This window comes from Pan paniscus, chromosome 9 (assembly GCF_029289425.2).
Source record: "Pan paniscus chromosome 9, NHGRI_mPanPan1-v2.0_pri, whole genome shotgun sequence".
Classification (NCBI taxonomy): Eukaryota; Metazoa; Chordata; class Mammalia; order Primates; family Hominidae; genus Pan; species Pan paniscus.
This window is the reverse complement of record NC_073258.2, coordinates 37,938,105-37,958,003: the sequence shown is the minus strand read 5'-3', so window position 1 is coordinate 37,958,003 and position 19,899 is coordinate 37,938,105. Positions and strand designations below refer to the sequence as shown.

The 19,899-nt window shown below is 37.9% G+C and overlaps 1 protein-coding gene across 5 annotated transcripts in view; it reads right to left on the bottom strand.

Moving 5' to 3' along the window:
* The window catches only part of TRIM44 (tripartite motif containing 44), a 229,709-nt gene that overhangs the window by 153,338 nt on the left and 56,472 nt on the right, over positions 1-19,899 (bottom strand). For 4 of the 5 annotated variants that reach the window (XM_003830364.6, XM_055094274.2, XM_055094275.2 and 1 more), the window contains exons 3-4: positions 12,923-13,162; positions 3,637-3,656 (exon numbers count right to left, since the gene is read on the bottom strand). In XM_003830364.6, coding sequence (XP_003830412.1) covers positions 3,637-3,656; positions 12,923-13,162 — 260 coding nt within the window. The remainder of the gene's footprint in view (positions 1-3,636; positions 3,657-12,922; positions 13,163-19,899) is intronic. The other variant, XM_055094276.2, reaches the window with a different exon arrangement.

Genomic DNA, 19,899 nt, shown 5'->3' with positions numbered 1-19,899 from the left:
TATCAAACAGCTTGGGAAATCAAAACAGAAAAGAGGAAAAAAGGCAAGACACTCCAGCTAGTAGAAAGGGAGGAAGATCCATTATAGACAAATATGTTTCCATAGGACAGGAGTTTTTCTTTTTTCCTTCCACCATGGAGACTGGTTGGAATCTAATTCTCTTTGAACTTCTATGTAGACAGTAGAGAAGTGGCTGTGTGAAAAGAATGCTAGCAAAGGAGACAAAGGCATAATGATCCAAGCAGAACTGGAACTCAGTGTCTCCAGCTTCATTTCTCATCCATCCCTTGTGTAGGGACTCCCACACTTCCTTTCTGCGTTCCTTATACATCAAACTCTCATTTAGTACTGTCAGCAATACAGAAGCCTTTGGAACAAAACTCTATTTGGCTTGTTGAAAGGGTAAAGTATATATCATAAATGAGAAAAATTTCAGATCAAAGGCAAAATTTGCCTTGAAGGGTTAATCAGAATAAATTGAGCCAAATGGTAGTTTAATACAAATAAAGTAAATTGAACCAACAAGTAGGAATTTAAAGGTTAAAAAAGAAAATCTGACTCCTCCTCCTCCTTTCTGACAAATCAGAACATGCACTTATTTTTGGTACTTATTGTACCAAAAAGGGATCCGTCAACTCCTAGTCCAATGGACTCCTTACTGACCTCCATAGCAGCCTGGCTCAAGGGAGATGGCCTGACATCTTGGTTACAAGTAAAGAAACTCTATGCCTTTCCATTATCTTGTCAAAATGATACAAAGGTATCTGCAATTAAACTCTAAAGCCAGAATCTCACACTGAACAGTATCTTTAAAGGGAGTTAATCTCTTCATACAGTCCTTGTATTCTTCTAATCAATGTGACTCTGGCATGTGGCTATAAAGATGAGTGTGTTCACCATAATTCGGCTCTCCTAAGACAGAAATGCCACTGCTATCCTGTGGAGTCTGCACACTACCTCTGCCAAGGTATTTTCTTTATCATGGTCTTGTTTGAACTCTTTTTCTGGGAAAGTAAGTCTAGGGCTCTGACTGGACTGGATTTTAAGGAGCTAGAGCTAATCCTGAGAGAAAAGGCAGAGGAGGGCCAAGGAGATAGTTTAAAGTGCATCTAAACCAAAGGTCTGTGGAAAATGATAAAAACCGAACCAGTAACTAGAAGATATTGATTTAGGCTCCCATCATCGATAACCTAGTCTAACTAGTCTCCCAGGCTCTTTTCTTATTTTTCAATTTTTTGTTTTTATGAGATGGAGTCTTGCTCTTGTTGCCCAGGCTGGAATGCAATGGCACAATCTCGGCTCACTGCAACCTCTGCCTCCCAGGTTCAGGCAATTCTCCTGCCTTAGCCTCCCGAGTAGCTGGGATTACAGGTGTGCGCCACCACCCTTGGCTAATTTTTGTATTTTTGGTAGAGAGAGGGTTTCACCATGTTGGTCAGGCTGGTCTCCAATTCCTGACCTCAGGTGATCCACCTGCCTCGGCCTCCCAAACTCCTGGGATTACAGGCGTGAGCCACTGTGCCCGACCTCAATTTTTAAAATTTATTTTTTATTTACTTATTTTTAGAGACAGAGTCTCATAATGTTGCCCAGGCTGCTCTTGAACTCCTGGGTTCAAGCAATCTTCCCACCTCAGCCTTCTAAGTAGCTGGAATTATAGGTGCGCATCACTGTGCCTGGAAGTCTCCCAGGCTCTTGATCCACCTCCAATTCATTTTCCATTCCATAGGTAGTAGACACTTCTAAAATGCAAATCTGTTCAGGTTAATTCCTGTTTAAAAATCTTTAATAGCTTCCCATTGCCTTCAGTATAGTGCTTAAATGCCTTAAGAAGGTCTATAAGGCCCTAAATGATCTGGGCTCTGCTGTCTTTCTTCCACTCCTCTCTTGTCTGGAACTGGCACACAATTTGTTTACTCTACCTAGAACAACCAACCCCTGCTCCAACCTTTCAGATCTCTGTTTATATATAACCTTTTCTGGTAAGCCTCCCCTTATCCTCCAAGACTAACTTAGGAGCTCTTCCTAAAGTAGCCTAAACTTATCAGAACACATTCCCTACCATGTAATTGCCCAGTTACATGTTCGCCTCTCCCACTACACTTAGGATCTACAAGAGTAGGAACTATGCCTGCTTTAGTCACCATGATATACCCAGGATGTAGCACAGTGCCAGACACACAGTAGGTCACGAATATATGTTAAATGAACAAAAGGAAGGGAGTGAAGAGTGAGGAAGGAAGGAAAAGAACCACAACAAAGAAGGAGCCTGTTCCTGAGAATGGTTGAAAGATGGAGTCTGAAGTGGTTCCCTGAAACCCTGTAGGTTTAAAGCAAGATGCCTATGCCTTTTAAAGTTGGGTGCCTGTGGCTTTAGCCATAGTAGACAAGGAGCTAGACAAGGTCTTGTTGTTCCAGAGCAGATGTTAAAAACTATAGTTTCCAAGGGAAGAACACACCAAGAGATGCAGATGTGGGACAACATTTGGCGCTAAGAAAGAGGCTCAGGATATGGGGAGGGAAAACGAAAAAAGAGAGGAAACTGTTTTTGTTGGTTTGTAAAAAGCAAACACACAAACAAACAAAATAACAAAGAAGGGTCAAATCCTGATTCCAGTAAGGTAACCTTTGACAATTCATTTAGCTTCTTTTAATAAGGGACTTGAGAGTGATTTTCAAACTGAGTTCTGAGGAACCCTAGGTCACTGCAGAAGCTCCTCAGGGTCTATTTTGAAGAATAGAGAAAGTTCAATGAATGCTGCCCCAACTTTAACCAGAGAAAAATTGTTTTTTACACATTGAGGCTCTGCTTAAAGTCCATTTCAAAAAAGGGTGCTTCTGCTAAAAATAAAGTTTGAATAGCAGTGGCCTGGATGACCATTCTGATACTTCCCAGCCTTAACAACCCTTGATTCTATGTGACAGATGGGACCCATCTGGACATTGCCTTTTACTTTGTACAAATATTCCTCAACTGTGTTGATGACACAGCTGTAGCTTTTCCCGGAGTCTGTTTTCACTGCTTGAGAAGAATGACAGGAAGGGTAAGTAAACCACAGTCCAGGTTCACTGCAAGGCTGAGACAATAATAAAATGCACTTCTAAACTGTATTCAACTGTGGCAATACAGAAGCACAAAGAACATTTTTTTTTTCCTAAACAAAGTTTTGTATACCTGTACCCTAGGATTCATCATATAGGTGTCTTGTGTCTGACACAAAGATATTATAGGTCAGAAATAAAGAATACTAGATCTAGAGCCCATTAAAAAAATCAATCCAATTCCAATCAAGAAAGACTACAAAAATTTATCTAGTCAGTCCACCTGATACCATTACCATTACCACAATGATACTACATTACCATTTAAATGTAGTGCCTATTCTTCTTAACAAGGTATTCTGAATGTACAAAAGAATACAGCAAAGTTACTTATCTGAAGGTTACAGGCAGGAAATGACATAGATGAGAGGGAGACAGGAGTCTTACAAAATAAGATCTTCAAATCCCAGGCTTAAGATAGAGATCCCTTTTCTGTGCTGTTCCTTGGCTGTCTATATTTCATGGAGCACTAAAAGGCCACAAATGTCACTCTACTTCAATTATGAGAAAAGACAAGCAACAATGTGATCTTACCTGGGTCCTTCCTCATCGCCCTGAAAGACAAACAGAAAGAAACAGTATTAGAAATCACTGTTGGTACAGACAGAGTCAGATTTCTTTCTTTTCCCTCCCCTCTCCCAACCTGAATGTGTGGACTATACATTTATTGTAACAGAGACAAACCAACAGACATCTAAAGGCTAAGACAAGAGCTAATATAATCCTATGTTCAAACTGCCCCGTGGAGATGACCTGATAATTTGCCCTGACAAGCAGAGCAGAGAAGTGAATGCACAGACCTAGGAGGCCTAAATAATTGCCTTGCCTTTTCATTTGTATGGCTGGCAGTATTTAGTTCTTAGCAAAGTGAGAAACCCAAAATAGAGGCAGGTCTTAGACAAAAGCTAGCCAGTTCCAAAAACATCAAGCTGTTTCCTTCAAAGACTCATTTCTGCCTTGTTCTAGCATTTTTCATCAAACCTGAACACTGCAATTCTAATATAAAGAACACTGTGGTATAAAGGGCACTGAACTGGGACTCAAGAAATTGGGATTCTAGTCCAAGCTCTGTTACTTATTAGTTGTGTGTCCTTGGGCAAACATTAATTAATCTGGACTTTGGTCTTCTCCTCCGTAAGCGGTTAGTTCTGGCATTTGATGATCCACATCATTCTTCCACCAAACAATGGCTCTTCTCTTTTTCTTGCCCACTTTTCAAAAACAATGTGTTAACATTATTTTTCCAGGTATGGCATTCTCTCAACCTATCAGAAGTGATCACAGCAGATTCCTTTGAGCTTCCTTCTGTGATCAAATTAGATTTTTCAAATAACTCTCAAGCCTTTCCCAAGGGACCTCATTCATCCTTTTGGTGTCAGCGTATCTTTTATATCCTTCTTTTTAGCCATTGAAGGGTAGTCTTAATAGAGAATGTGCATTCTGGTTGTACTCCTCGGAGAATGAATGAATGAATGAATGGTTCCTACTGGTATAAGGCAGAATGAGCTCTCAAGTCCGATGTTCTGGGTTCAAGTCTTAACCCTATCACTCTACTGCTGTATTAGCTTACTCATGTTATTTTGCCTTTCTTAACTTCAATTTCCTAATTTGTAAAATGGGGTAATAATTGTCTCTGTATCATAGGATGAGTATGAGGATTAAATGAAATAATGCTTATAATCATCAAACACAGTGCCTGTGACACAGGATGTATTTAATAAAGGCTATATATCAGTATCAGTAACAATTCAGTAGGATTCATTAAGAAGCTACTATATATATATATGCTAACTAAGGAAAAACAATCACTCATAATGATCTAATCTTCTAGGATTTTCGAATCAGGAGCATGAGAAACAGGCAGAAAGAAAATGAACTATTACTAAATGTGTTATGATCAATACCAAAAACATAAACAGAATAATATGAGAATCAACAGGGAAGTTATGAACACTGCCTTTCCTGGAGAAGGTGGGAAAAGCTTCACACACAGAAGGTAACATTGATATTGCCACTTTGAGGGATAAATAGTATTTTCCCAGGCTGACAACAGAGAAAAGTGGGAAGAACCCTGAACTAGCAAGAGCAGAGGCAAATTTCTAAAAATGTGTTGTTCAAGGGACCTTGAGTTCTGTGAAACTAGAGAATGGGGATGTGCACATGTGTGTTTTGGGCAGGGCGCTGGGGGTGGTATAAGGTTGGAACTGAGGGCAATGTGGGGTTGAGCGTGACTGAGGTAAAGGGAGACTGCCAGGGTGCAAGCCTGTAAAGTACAGCTGCAGCCAGAAAGGTGATTTAAATCAAACTAGCCATTTGAGGTCGAATATGAAGGGCATCTTTGGCAGACTGTTAAAGATCTGCAATAGTGGGAAGGGCATTAATCATCCACACTCCAACTAGAGGGAAGTAGGGCGAGTGGTAGAGGGAGGGTATAGGGATGGTGGAAAATTTCTTCGCATTTTTATCATCTGGTATGTCTCACGGGAACTATAATATACCAATAAAAAAGTTATATAATTTAAATTTAATATGAGTTACATAACTATGAATGACATAATTACATCTCAACACAAATTTTTCAATTATTTTTGGATGTTTAAGCCTAATTGTCTAAGATAACTTTATGGAAAAAATATCTAAACTTTCTCCCATAATTTAGAGCAAGTCCTCCTCACAATCACATACCTTGGTGTAATGATTAAGAGACAGGGTTTCTCAGTTATAATATAAAAACATGGTCTCAAATTCTGGTTCATTAATCCCAAAAGTGAAGCTTTTGGCAATTTTCTTCTCCAAGGTTCAGTTTCTCCATCTGCACATAAAGATCCTAGTTCTTACCTCAAAGGGTCACCATATGGATTAAAATAAATGAGAAAATCTGTGTAAAACACTAAGCAAGTGTCTAGTACCTTGTAATCGTTCAACAAATAGTAGCCATTATTTTACTTTCCTTGAATTGTTAATTAATAACATTTCTAGGGGAGAGCGGGGAAGGACAGAAAAGATGGGACACAAAGTTTTGCTATATGTTCATCCAATTCTACTGCTTATAGATGTATGCTTCTTTTCAGAAACAATGGTCACTGTTACAAAGCAAGAATATACACACACATATGAATTATAAAGCCGTTTTGAATAGGTTGGCACAGAGAGGATTGCTAACCTTGCTAGTAAAAGATATGCATGTGATGTTCCTGCTACCTGAAATGCACATCCCTATTCTAAAAACCTAGCTAATTCCTATCTATCCTTTAAGATCAAGCCTTACTCGAAACTTCTTCACTAACATCTTGAATAAGTTAATCCTCCTCCTTTCTCCCACATTTGTAGGGTTTGCCACTCTACACTAGTACTTAGAGAAGAAAACTGACAATGACAACATCAAACAGTGCCTCCCTCTTTGGATTTCAACTCCTTGAGAATAGAAACTTGTGTTTTGCTCATTTCTGTATTCACCGCACCTAACACAGCACAAGGCTCATAGTAAATAATTATTCAAGATATAGGTAAGGTTTAAGATTAATTTCTACTCCTATTATAAGCAAATTCTGGTTTCAGAGAATACCAGAAGTGAGAGTCTATTAAATACCAACTTCCATTTAAATGACTTGTTAGATTAAGCACTGCTCCCAAATCCCTAATTAAGATATCACAAATGCTCTTTGTGATATCTGATGGCAGACTGCACTCTTGTGCAACCTCCCATTTCTACCTCCACCAGTGGAAATGTTGTTCACTAAGAATCAAACAAGGCTGTTTATATGAACTTGTAATGATGACACATTTAATTAAATAACAAAAAGTGAATGCAAGAGAGATAACTTGCTCACATAAGAACTAAGTTGAATGCATCCACAGAATTTAATAAAGATGAATTACTTAAAAATTGTTGTCAATTTTGGTGTAGGTGAAACACAAGCAAAATACTAGAAACAGTAAGTTATAAGAACTAAGATTCTGCATTCAGCTTGCTTTGAATGGTATCACCCTCACTATAGAGAGTCTGAAATTGGACCTTATAAATGGCGCAAAATGGGTATGGTTTAGCCAGAAACATGACATTTAACTCTAATTAGCAAACCCATATTTTCAAAGTCCTTGCCTCAGAATAAAAAAAAAGTACAAATATGTTTCAAGTTTAAAATAAATGGTTATCATATGCATGTATCATTTTTAATGGTTTACCCATCTGAACATACTTTTTCCAATATTAGCTCATTGCAACTCAGTATTCTCCTTACCAAACTGGACAAAAGACAAAAATGCTCATGACATATAAATAAAGACACACCATTTTTTAATACTTAGCTTTATAAAGAGTTTTATAAAATGATGTAAGTAAATTCCGCAAAAAACAGTGAGAAAAAAAAATAAAGGAGAAGGGAATACTTCTCAGTTTGTTTTATGAGGCCAACATAATCCTAATACCCAAACCTGACAATGGCATTATAAAAATATATAAACCAATATCCCTTATGAACAAAGACACAAAACTCCTGAACAAAATATAAGCAAACTGAACCCAGATTATACATCATAGCCAAATGGGACTTTATCTCAGAAATGCAAGGTTAATTTAATATTGTAAAATTAACCAACATGATTAACCATTACAACAGAATAATGAAAAAAATGCGTATGATCATTTCAAGAGATACAGAAGATATATCTCACAAAAGTCAACATCAGTTTATATAAAAGCCCTCAGCACATTAGGAATAGAAAGGCACTTCCTGAATCTGATAAAAGGCATCTACAAAAAATCATACTTAATAGTAATATACTGAATCCCTTCCTTCTAAGATTATGAACAAGGCAAGGATGTCCACTTTTACCATTTATGTTAGACATTGCACTGGAGGTTGTAGCCACTGCAGTAAGACAAGACAAAGAAATAAAAAGCATAAAGATTAGAAACAAAGAAAGTAAAACTGTCTCTATTTGTAGATGGCATAATTGCTGATATAGAAAATCCTAAAGAATCTATAAAGCCACTATTATAACTAATAGGTGAATCTGACAAGGTTACAAAATATAAGGCTAATATCTGCAGTGAGCCAAGATCACGCCACTGCACTCCAGCCTGGGCGACAGCGAAACTCCGTCTCAAAAAAAAAAAAAAAAAAAAAGATATAAGGCTAATATATAAAAACCAATTATATTTTTATATACTAACATAAGCTGAAAAATAAAATTTAAAAACAATTCTATTTTCAATAGTACTGAAAATATTAAATAACTAGGAATAAATTTAATAAAAGCCATTAATACCTTTAAATGAAAACCATGAACCATTTCTGAGAGCATGTAAAAACAGACTTATAAATGGAGACATATGTTCATTCATACTGCTGTTCTGCAGAGCTAATGTGTCATTTCTCTTTAGCTACTCTGCTTTCAAGATTTTTTTTCTTTGCCATTAGTTTTCAGAAGTTTGACTCTGATGTGTCTGGCTATGGATTTCTTAGTTTATCTTGCTTAGGTTCACTCTGCTTCTTAAATCTGTAGGTTTATGTCTTTCAGCCAAATTTTAGATATTTTAAGACACTATTACTTCAAACTATTTTTTCAGCTCTACTTTCCTTTTTCCCCTCTTGACACTGGTGACATGTATCTTTCATTATTGTCCTATAAGTCCCTGAAGCTCAGTTCAATTATTTTTCCATGTTTTTTTGTTGCTGTTTAGATTGGATCAGTATCAATCTATCTTCAAATTCACCAAATCTTTCTTTCGGTTTGCCATTAAGCCCATCCAGTGAATTTTTGGTGTCAGTTACTGTATTTTTCAGTTCTAAAATTTTCATTTGGTACTTTTTAATATCTTTATTTCTTTATTGAGGTTTTCATTTATTTCCAGAGTGCTTGTAATTGCTCACTGAAACATTCTTATAATAGCAGGTTAAAATCTTTGTCTTTTAATTCCTACACCTATGCCATCTTAGAGTTAGCATATATCAATTCTCTTTTCTCCTTAGAATTGAGATTTTCATTTTATTTTATTTTTTGAGACAGGGTCTTGCACTGTCACCCATACTGGAGTATAGTGGTGTGAACACAGATCACTGCAGCCTCAACCTCCTGGGTTCAAACGATCCTCTTGCCTCGGGCTTACAGAATTGAGATTTTTATTGGTTCTTTGGTCTGTATCCTGGACATGATGAGTTATATTATAAAAACCTAGTTCCTATTTAAATCTTCTATTTTAGCAGTCAACCTGTTTAGATTCAGAATGCATGTCCTGGATCCTTTCTGTGAACTATGGTTCACATGTCACCTTAAGTTTATAAAGCCTCTACAGTGCTATTCTTGTCTGCCCCACTCAAATGACAGGACTCCATTCTACATTCTCCACAGAGCTAGTTGGGGAGGAGGAGGGAAACCAAATCATTACTACAGGGCAGGAGTGAATGATAAAATTCCAATAACTGACTCAGCTGGGGAAGTGCATAGCCTAGTTAATGCAGGGGTGAGAGGGAGGAGTTAGAGCTCTATCTACAGTCTCCAAAACGAAGAGGTACTACTTCCTCCGTACTATTACTGCAGGGTAGGGCAGAAGTCAGAGTTCCACCTACGGATGCATAGGAGATGGGTACCACTCATTACTGGGAGGAGCAGGGCCAAAGGTAGAAGTAAGAGTTTCACCCACAGGCTCCATAGAGAAAGATACCTCATTAACATAGGGCATATATAAAATGAGTGAGTTTCACTCACTGGCTCCACTGCTGCGTGCCAATTGGGGTTGAGGAGCAGCGCCACTTTTTTCATGATGTTTGCCTCCAGAAGCAGGCTTTTCTTGGGTATTTTTTTTTTGTCTGTGTGTATTAGTGTTTCCAGTTTGTAGAACACCCAGGCTAGCATACATAGGAAGTAAAGAAAACCCCAGGAAATTCACTGCCTTGTATCCTCTCAAATCCCAAGGTCCCTGATCAGTATGCCATCTTTTTTCCACCTGCAAGAGTCTTTTGGTAGATGATTTCAGCATTTTTGCCCAGAGATTTCTACTGTAATAAGTGAAAGGAGTAAAATAGAATGTGTTTACTCCATCTTGCTCAGAACCAGAAGCTGCAATTTGCTTTAAATATGCCAAAAATAAAATAGATCAGTGAGTGGAAGGTTGAAAAGATGGCTAGATACGTAATGAAGCAAGTACGGCAAAATGTTAATGGGAGAATCTAGGTGGTAGGTACATAGGCATAATCTGTAAAATCCTTTCAACTGTGGTGTATGTTTAAAAAATTTTATAATAAAATGTTGGAGGGAAGGTCTTATGGCTGAATTCAAAATGCAGGTGATTTTTGATAAATTCTATACCACAAAAAGAACATAATTCCTCTGATGACTGAAAGACAGGTACTAGATATTTGCTCTCACCAATAAGTTACCAGATTAACTGGAACAAGAGGCTATTAAATAATAACAGCTCTTTGTAAACACTCTAGTGGCTGAACGCTATCTCTGTTTTTAATAGCTCATTTTGTCTGTAGCCTGGTCCTTAAGCCTTGTCAGCTCTTGCATCCCTTTAAGAGTAATTCCATCAGAGTTAACAAGCATAGTACAGCTGAGGTGCTTAAAGGACAGCTAATGTCAGAGAAGGACTAAATTCATAGATTAAAATAAAAGAGAAGAATAAACCCCAAAATTAAACTTTTTTTTTTGAGATGGAGTTTCACTCTGTCTCCCAGGCTGGGGTGCAGTGGCTGCAATCTTGGCTCACTGCAACCTCCGCCTCCTGGGTTCAAGCGATTCTTCTGCCTCAGCCTCCCAAGTAGCTGGGACTGCAGGTGCTCGCCACCACACCCAGCTAATTTTTCTATTTTTAGTACAGACAGGGTTTTGCCATGTTGGCCAGGACAGGCTTAAACTCCTGACCTCAGATGATCCTCCCACCTCGGCCTGCCAAAGTGCTGGGATTACAGGCGTGAGCCACCACGCCTAGCCAAAATTAAATTTTTATTTTTCAAAGAACAACCTAATCAACATAGGGAATAAATGAAGGGGTCGAACTTGATAGGAACTGTGGACAGAATTATGCTGTCGATCCCTTGAATTAACTCTGGTTGAACCTTTTGTTTATTAAGACACAAACTGACCATCTTGACATTGTAAAGGTATGCAAAGCTGTCTAGAACATGGATTCTTCTCATTTTCCCACAGATACAGATGGGATGCTTAGCATATGTCTTATAGTAGGGGGAAAGCACAGGCACTGAAATAGCACAGACTTAAATCTAAACCCTGGCTCTATTTTCTACTGACTAAATGATATTGGGTCAGTATCTCTGCAGTTCTCTGCATCTCAAATATCCCATTTGTAAAATGGAGTTAATGCTGACATAAGGATTAAAGGAAATGATGAATATAAAGTGCTCTCTTGCCTATCTAGAAACTTATTTAGGCACGTAATTTCTCAATTATGGGGAGAATAAAATGAAAAGAAGAGTTATTCTTTTCACACATTGATGAAAATTAACCAAAGCCCTGGATGGGTATAGCAGATACCTTTCAATGGTTTCTTACATTTCCTGTCAGGATAGCTTGGAAATACCTGCCTCCTGGATTACTTTGGCTCTTCTACTGGCCAGTTTATTCTGTGGCCAGGCTCTCTCAAGCCAAGGCAGGACGTCCAGTTAAGGATGGACTTGCTGAGTCAGCAACAGTCCTAGAAAGTCCACAGGACTCTCCTATGTTTTTTTCTAGAAGGACCTACCCTAAACCTATCTGGCATTACCTTCACTAGAATTGTCAAATTATGAAATCTGATTAATAGTAGCCTCTCTCTAGTGGCTGAAATATAAGTTTTTTGTTTTTTGGTTTTTTTTTTGAGACAGGATCTCACTCTGTCACACAGGGTGGAGTGCAATGGCACAATCACAGCTCACTGCAGCCTCAACCTCCGGGGCTCAAGTAATCTTCCTACCTCTCCTGAGTAGCTGGGACTACAGGCAGGTGAGACCATGTCTGCTACTTTTTTATTTTTTTTTTGTAGACACAGGGTCTCACTATGTTGCCCAGGCTGGTCTCAAACTCCTGGACTCAAGCAATCCTTCCACCCTAGCCTCCCAAAGTGCTGGGATTACAGGCGTGAGCCACTGAGCCCAGCTTGTACTTTTTTTTTTTAATGGCTACCTTAAATAATTTTTTCAAAGTAGATTCAAAATGCCTAAATATGTTGTTTGGTAAAATGCCTAAGACCCTTTTATTCCTGTTAAAAATAACAATGAATATGACAACTAACATTTGTATAGTGATTCAACATTTACCTTGTGTCTTTCATTCATCTTTTTTTTTTTTTTTTTTTTTAATCTTACAATGCCCTAGTGCACATGCCATTCTTAATCCAGCAGTTATGCCTCCAATTTATGCAGCTGGCTCCATATAACAACCAGCTTGAGACACCTTTTCACTATGTACAAAGTAAGTCCAAAATCTTTCATTCTGGCCTGCTTTATGCTCTACTTCATGATTTGTTCTCATTCAACCCAGGTCTATGATGACTTTAAAGGCTCATTTCACAACTTGGGGTCTGTCGCTTGCCCTCTTCTCTGGCTGTAATTTTTGGCTTCCTTTCTTAATTGTGATTAGTATCTGCCCCCACTGACTATACTCCTTAAAGTAATGATGGATAAATAATTTGGTAGGCCCAGCCACTGAGTAAACTAGTGGCCAATACTTCCATACTGGTTTATACACCATGTGAAACACTTATACTCTACCTAGACTTCAATTCATTCACGTTCAGGGACCACATGGGGTCTAACAAATATGGCATCAGTTTCCTCCTATTTCTCTTGCTACTAATAATTATGGGCTTTTCCTTTACCTCTGCCTTTGGCTCAGCTGATTCATTAGAGGTATCAAGTTGTTCCTTGGCTTGGGCCATCTGAGTCATCAACCTATCCATGTGGGATTGGATGTCTGCCAGTATCTCAGTCACATGAGCTGTGGCCATTGCCTCTTGGATGTCCACTAGATGAAGGGCCTTCTGCTCCTCATCAGCAATCACTTTCTGAACTTTCTTAAATTCCTGCTGTATAAACATCTTCATTTGGTCCCGAGTTACCTTTAGAACAGAGACAAATAAGAAGAGTAAGTTGAACATACAAAGAGACAAAAGGGCAGAGTTATTACTATACAGCCCTGGCCAAAATACACACCATGGATCCTATCCGATCCTAAAGTTTTGGGAATATCCTAAAAACAATGTTCCCCTAATATCTTTGATGAATTTCCTGCTAATCTTTTTGCCTTTTTCATTCTTCAGGGAGTAATTTCTTATCCTTTTTTCCTTTCGGTTTTGTTCATTTTTATACCAGTAATATATACGATGAATATATACAGTAAAAAATGAGGCCGGGCGTGGTGGCTCATGAATGTAATCCTAGCACTTTGGGAGGCCAAGGTGGCTGGATCACTTGAGGTCAGGAGTTCGAAACCAGCCTGGCCAACATGAGGAAACCCCGTCTCTACTAAAAATACAAAAAAATTTGCGGGGCATGGTGGTGGGTGCCTGTAATCCCAGCTACTTGGGAGGCTGAGGCAGGAGAATTGCTTGAACCAAGAAGGTGGAGGTTGCAGTGAGCCCAGATCGCACCACTGCACTCCACCCTGGGAAACAGAGCAAGTCTCCATCTCAAAACAAAACAAAAAACAAAATTCTTCCTCTCTGCCCCAATTACTGTTAATAGTTTGGTATGTATCCTCCCAGCCATTTTTCTATATAGTTATGTACATATATGTATATAGATAATTAAGTAGTTTTTATATAAATGAATCATAGTGAAAATATGGTTGTCTTACTTTTCTACTTAAGATATATTTGTGCATACAGATCAACTTCATTCTACTATTTTTACTATCTGTATGATATGGAGATGGGGTGTGTGTGTGTGTGTGTGTGTGTGTGTGTGTGTGTGTGTATGTCTCCTAGTTAACCATTCCTCTCTTAATGGAAGTACAGGATATTTCCAAATTTTTGCTATTATAAACAACACAGCAATAAACATCCTTGGCTATATCTCTTAATATACGCATATGAGTTTTTTAAAGACGTTTAGAGCCACTTAGTAAATTGGCATATACTCTAAAAATATTGTTTCACACTGCCAAGGTGCCTTCTGAGACAGATGTATTGATTACATTCCTACAACAACGTATGAAAGTAAGCATTTTCCTACACCCTTGCCAATACTGGATTATATCAAGCTTTTAAACTTTTACTATGATGGGTGCAAATATATTATTGTTTTATTTTATAACAACTGCAAACCAAAGAAAATACAACTGCTAGCTATATTTATGCTTAGGGCATAAGAAAGGCTAACAAAGTGAGAAATTATCAAAATGAGAACTTCTAAACTCCAAATTTTACCAGCAACTGTATTTATTGATGTTTCCTCACAACCATGTTTATTTTATGATTATTTTAAAACAACTATGCATATTATGAGTGTAGCTGAGATAGGGAGCAGGGAAGAAGTAAACTGTAGACAAAAGGAGAAAGGCAGAAGAAAAGCCAATGGAGGATTTTAGAACTGGAAGAGAAAACAGTTGTCATCTAAATGAACCCCTTCCTTTTACAGATAAGGAAATGGACACGGTTGCAAACCTGTAGAAGAGGGAAAGACTCCAATCTTCTTGTTCTCAGTCTGGTGCTCTGTTCACTATAAAAGTCTGTCAGAAGGGAAGTCAAACTGGGAAAACCTAAGAAAGGAAACTGTGAAAGACAAAGCCTACAGGAGGGGGTAGCAGATTAATTTTTAATTAGCCCCTTAGAAACCGAAAGAAGCTTGATACCTTACGCAGCTTTTGTAACACTGCTAAGGACATCAGTGCAAAATAAGGCCTGTATGACATGTATCTGCTCACACATCAAGTGACTAAGTGTCATAAGCCCTCATATACTCTCTGCAGGTGCTCTCCCTGGTGCTGGAGAAAATGGGAAAGTGTATTAAATGTTATTAATGTCCCTATAAATTCTGTATCAGATTGAGAACTGTGATTTGTGTTTATATAATTCCTTTTTATTTTTAGTGTATGTATTTTAGGGCTATTATGCTTTACAGTGATCATTGATCAATGGATCTCTACTCCTGAAATAAATTGAGTCTTAAATGACTAGGTCCTTCTCTCAGAGACCAAACCTTTTCACTAAGGGATGGACTTTTCTGAATGCCTGAGAAACTCTCTTAATGGCTACCAGTAACTAAAAATGGATATCATAATAAAAACTGACTCACAACCTATTTTACTAGACTTCACATACACATGTGGTTCAGTTAGGAAGCTGACATCTCACTTAGTAAAGGTGTGGGCCAGACTGCAGCAGGTGAATGAGTCATGGATTTTAAAATTCTCTATTTCCCATGGCTTTAATTACATAGGGTTTTCAGCATGACACTGTATTTTATACAGATCAGGTCACAAATGAAAACTGAAGGAAAAAATAATCTGCTTTATAAAACCTTTATGCCTTTTTCCCACTCTCATTCTCTAATTAACAAATAAGCATTTTCCAACCTAAGACATCAAAACCTTTGGCATGTTAGTTACAATCAAGCTGATATATCTTTGTTATAGTTGCATTAGGGTGAAGTGGAATATGACTAAACATAGCATTGTATTGAAATTATAACATAGCACTGCAATTTGAAAATTTTGACCACTGTATGCTCAGAACTACCTATTGAACATCTGAATCTAACCTTCTAATTTTATAGGTGAAGGGGAAAAAAAGTCACAAGAGAAGTACGATAATAAAGTTAGGTTTAGAAACTTTCCTCTGGTCCAGTCTAATGTACTTTTACAACTCATCATTTCCAATGAGTTATAAATGAGACTCTGTCGAAACAAGAAAAAGAAAGAGAAGGAGAGATAGAGAAAGAGAGAGAGACGGGGGAGGGAGAGAGTTGGAAGGGGGAGAGGGAGGGAGGTAGAGAGAGACAGAAGGAGGGAGGTAGAGAGAGAAAGAGAGAGAGATTGAAAAACAATTTGTTTCAGAAAAGTATTGCTGAGATGAACTGAGACTAATGGTCAGGGTTAGGAGCAGGAAGCTACTCAAAAGAGAAGCATCCAAATCTACACTGAATATTTCAGAAACATTTGTTTTGTCACAGGCGTCTGAACCAAAGCCACTCCATTTTGAATACGGGCTGGGTAAAATAAGACTGAGACCTACTGGGCTGCATTCCCAGAAGGTTAGGCATTCTAAGTCTTAGGATGAGATAAGAGGTCGGCACAAGATACAGGTCATAAAGACCTTGCTGATAAAGCACGTTTGCAGTAAAGAAGCTGGCCAAATCCCACTAAAATAGGATGGCGATGAGAATGACCTCTGGTGGTCCTCACCATTACAGTCCCACCAGCACCATGACAGTTTACAAATACCATGGGAATGCCAGGAAGTTACCCTATATGGTCTAAAAAGGGGAGGCATGAATAATCCACCCCTTGCTTAGCATATGATCAAGAGATAACCATAAAAATAGGCAACCAGCAGCCCTTGGGGCTGCTCTGCCTATGGAGTAGCCATTTTTTCATTCCTCTACTTTCTTAATAAACTTGCTTTCATTTCACTATATGGACTCGCCCTGAATTCTTTCATGAGCAAGATCCAAGAACCCTCTCTGGGGTCTGGATCAGGACCCCTTTTTGGTAACAGTCCTACAAGCCAAATTTCCTGCAAGATGTTAAGGAGACTACTCCAAAAATAACTTTAAAAATTGTAGACTGCATGAAATAGAGTTTGAAGACTCCAAATATCTCCCCAAAAAGTCCATTTTCACTTCCCTCTTCCTCATTTGAAAGGCCATTGTTCTAAAACAGAAAAACAAAAAAGCAGGAAATGGAACTTTTTCAGATGCTACAAGCTGTCCACACTCCCACAGCACAGTGTCCTCCCCACTTGCCAGTGTCTATGGAAACTTCAAGTTGGGAAGTTCAAAGTTAAGGCATCTGTTTAGCCTTCAGCATTTATTCCTACATTGTACTCCAAGAGAGCTCCTTCCAAACTTAGGCCAGACTCCAGTGAGGGCAGGCAAGGGAAAAACTTCATCAACAAGGAGGTCAAGGCTTTTTCAATGGATGGCAAGATCTCCTATTTCTTGTGTCTTTTGTGTATCAGTGGAATAGCCACTATTTGTGAATAAAACAACTGCCCACCCACCAGGCTTAGAAAATTATTCAGCAGCCTAGAAACACGGTAGACATAAACTCTGAACAGCATTCCACTACCAACATTCTCAGTGATGTCATCCTCAGCGACCTAGTTAGAAGCCTGACATGAGCAGGTTTTACAATGGGGTATTGAGAATGAAAGGACAAAAGTTTACTGAAGTGAACATTTAAACTCTTCATTAAGCTATCTTTCTCATCTTCCTCAGAAGCCTCCAGGCAAAAGCAGTCATTTGTATCTTTACTTCTTTCATCACCTCCACTTTGTTAATAAGGTACTACCATTGGAACTCTACCTCAGTTAACCGCTTAGTTACTTCAGGTATCCACTCGATGAAATAATATAATGGTATTTACTATTGCTGTTGTTACTGTTATTATTTTCATTATAAAAGACCAAAATAAATACCAAAATGTTGGAGAGTGGTTATCTGTGAATGGTGGAATTACAAGTACTTTTCTCTTTTTCACTTCTCAGTCCAAATTTTCTAAAATAACATGTAACACTTTTTAAAAACTATTTTTTAAAACAAATGTGGCTTAAAGAAAATCTCAACAAAATACTAGCAAGTCAAATTAATCCATATATAAAAAGAATTATAGGCCAGGTGTGGTGGCTCATGCCTGTAATACCGGCACTTTGGGAGGTTGACGTGGGTGGATCACCTGAGGTCAGGAGTTTGAGACCAGCCCGGTCAACATGGTGAAAACCCACTTCTACTAAAAATACAAAATTTAGCTGGGTGTGTTGGTGCACACCTATAATCCCAGCTACTCAGGAGGCTGAGGCAAGAGAATCGCTTGAACCTGGGAGGCGGAGGTTGCAGTGAGGGGAGATGGTGCCACTGCACTCCAGCCTAGGTGACAGAGCGAGACTGTTTCAAAAAAAAAAAAAAAAAAAAAGAATTATATACCATGACATAAATGAGGGATATATACCAAGTATGCAAGACTGGTTCAACATTTGAAAAATCAGCTAATATAATTTATCTACATCAACAGGCTAAAGAGGAAAAATCACAATAGATACAGAAAAATCACCTGACAAAACTCAACACTCATTTATTATAAAAACTCTCAGTACACTAGGAATGGGGTGGGGGGAGCTTCCTCCACTTAATAAAGAACATCTACAATTACCTACAGCCAACAACACACTTAATGGTCAGAAACTCAAGGCTTTCCCGCTAAGATGAGGAACAAGGCAAGGATGTCCCCTCTCACCTTTTCTTTTCAACACTGTACTGAAAATCCTAGCTTACGCAGCAAGTCAAGAAAAGGAAATAAAAGGTATGCAGATTGGGAAAGAAGAAATAAAACTGTCTTTGCAGATGATAAGATTGTCTATGTAGAAAATCTGAAAGAATTCACCAAAAAAAGGAAAAAGAAAAAAGAAAAAAACCTCCTGGAACCAACAGCAAGACTATAGGATAGAAGACTGATATACAGAAGTCAATCACCTTCCTATATACCAGCAGTGAACAAGCGCGATTTTAAGTTAAAAAGATAATACCATTTACATTAGCACCTCCAAAAATGAAATACTTAGGTATAATTCTAACAAAATATGTACAAGATCTATAGGAGGAAAACTATAAAACTCTAATATAAGAATTCAAAGAAGAAATAAATAGACATTCCATGTTGAGAAAAAGGCTCAATATTGTCAAGATGTCAGGTCTTCCAAAGTTGATCTACAGATTAACAAAATCCCAATCAAAATCCTAGCAAGTTATTTTGTGGATATCAACAAACTGATTCTAAAGTTTATTTGGAGTGGCAAAAGACCTAGAACAGTCAACCCAATATTGAAGAAGAACAAAGCCGAAGAACTGCCACTACTCAATTCAAGTCTTACTATAAAGCTGTAATAATCAAGACAGTGTGATACTAGCAAAAGAGTAGACAGATCAGTGAAACATGATGAAGAGCCTAGAAATGACCCAGGTACATATGTCAACTGATCTTTGACAAAGGAGCAAAGGTAATACAATAGAGAAAAGATAGTCGTGAACAAATGGTGCTGGAACAACTAGACATCCACATGAAAAAATAATAATAATCTAGACACAGACCTTACACTTTTCACCAAAATTTATTCAAGATGGATTATGGACCTCAATGTAAAATGCAAAACTATAAAACTCTTAGAAGATAACATTTTAAAAAAGCTAGATGACCTTGGGTATAGTGATAACTTTTTAGATGTAACATCAATGTTAGTACCCATGAACAAAACAATTGATAAGCTGGACTTCATTAAAATGAAAAACCTCTGCTCTGTGAAAGAGAAGAGAAACCACAGACTGGGAAAAATACTAATAAAAGACATATCTAATAATGGACTGTTATCTAAAATATACTAAGAACCATAAACACTCAAAAATAAGAAAATGAACAACCTGATTAAAAAACAGACACCTCACTAAGAAGATATGCAGATGGCAAATAAGCACATGAAAAGATGCTCAACCTCATATATCATTAGGAAATTACAAATTAAAACAACAATGAGATTCCATACACACCTATTAGAATGGTTCAAGTCAAAACATTAACAAGATCAAATGCTGGCGAAGATGTGGAAGAACAGAAAATCTCATTCATTACGGTGGTAATGCAAAATGG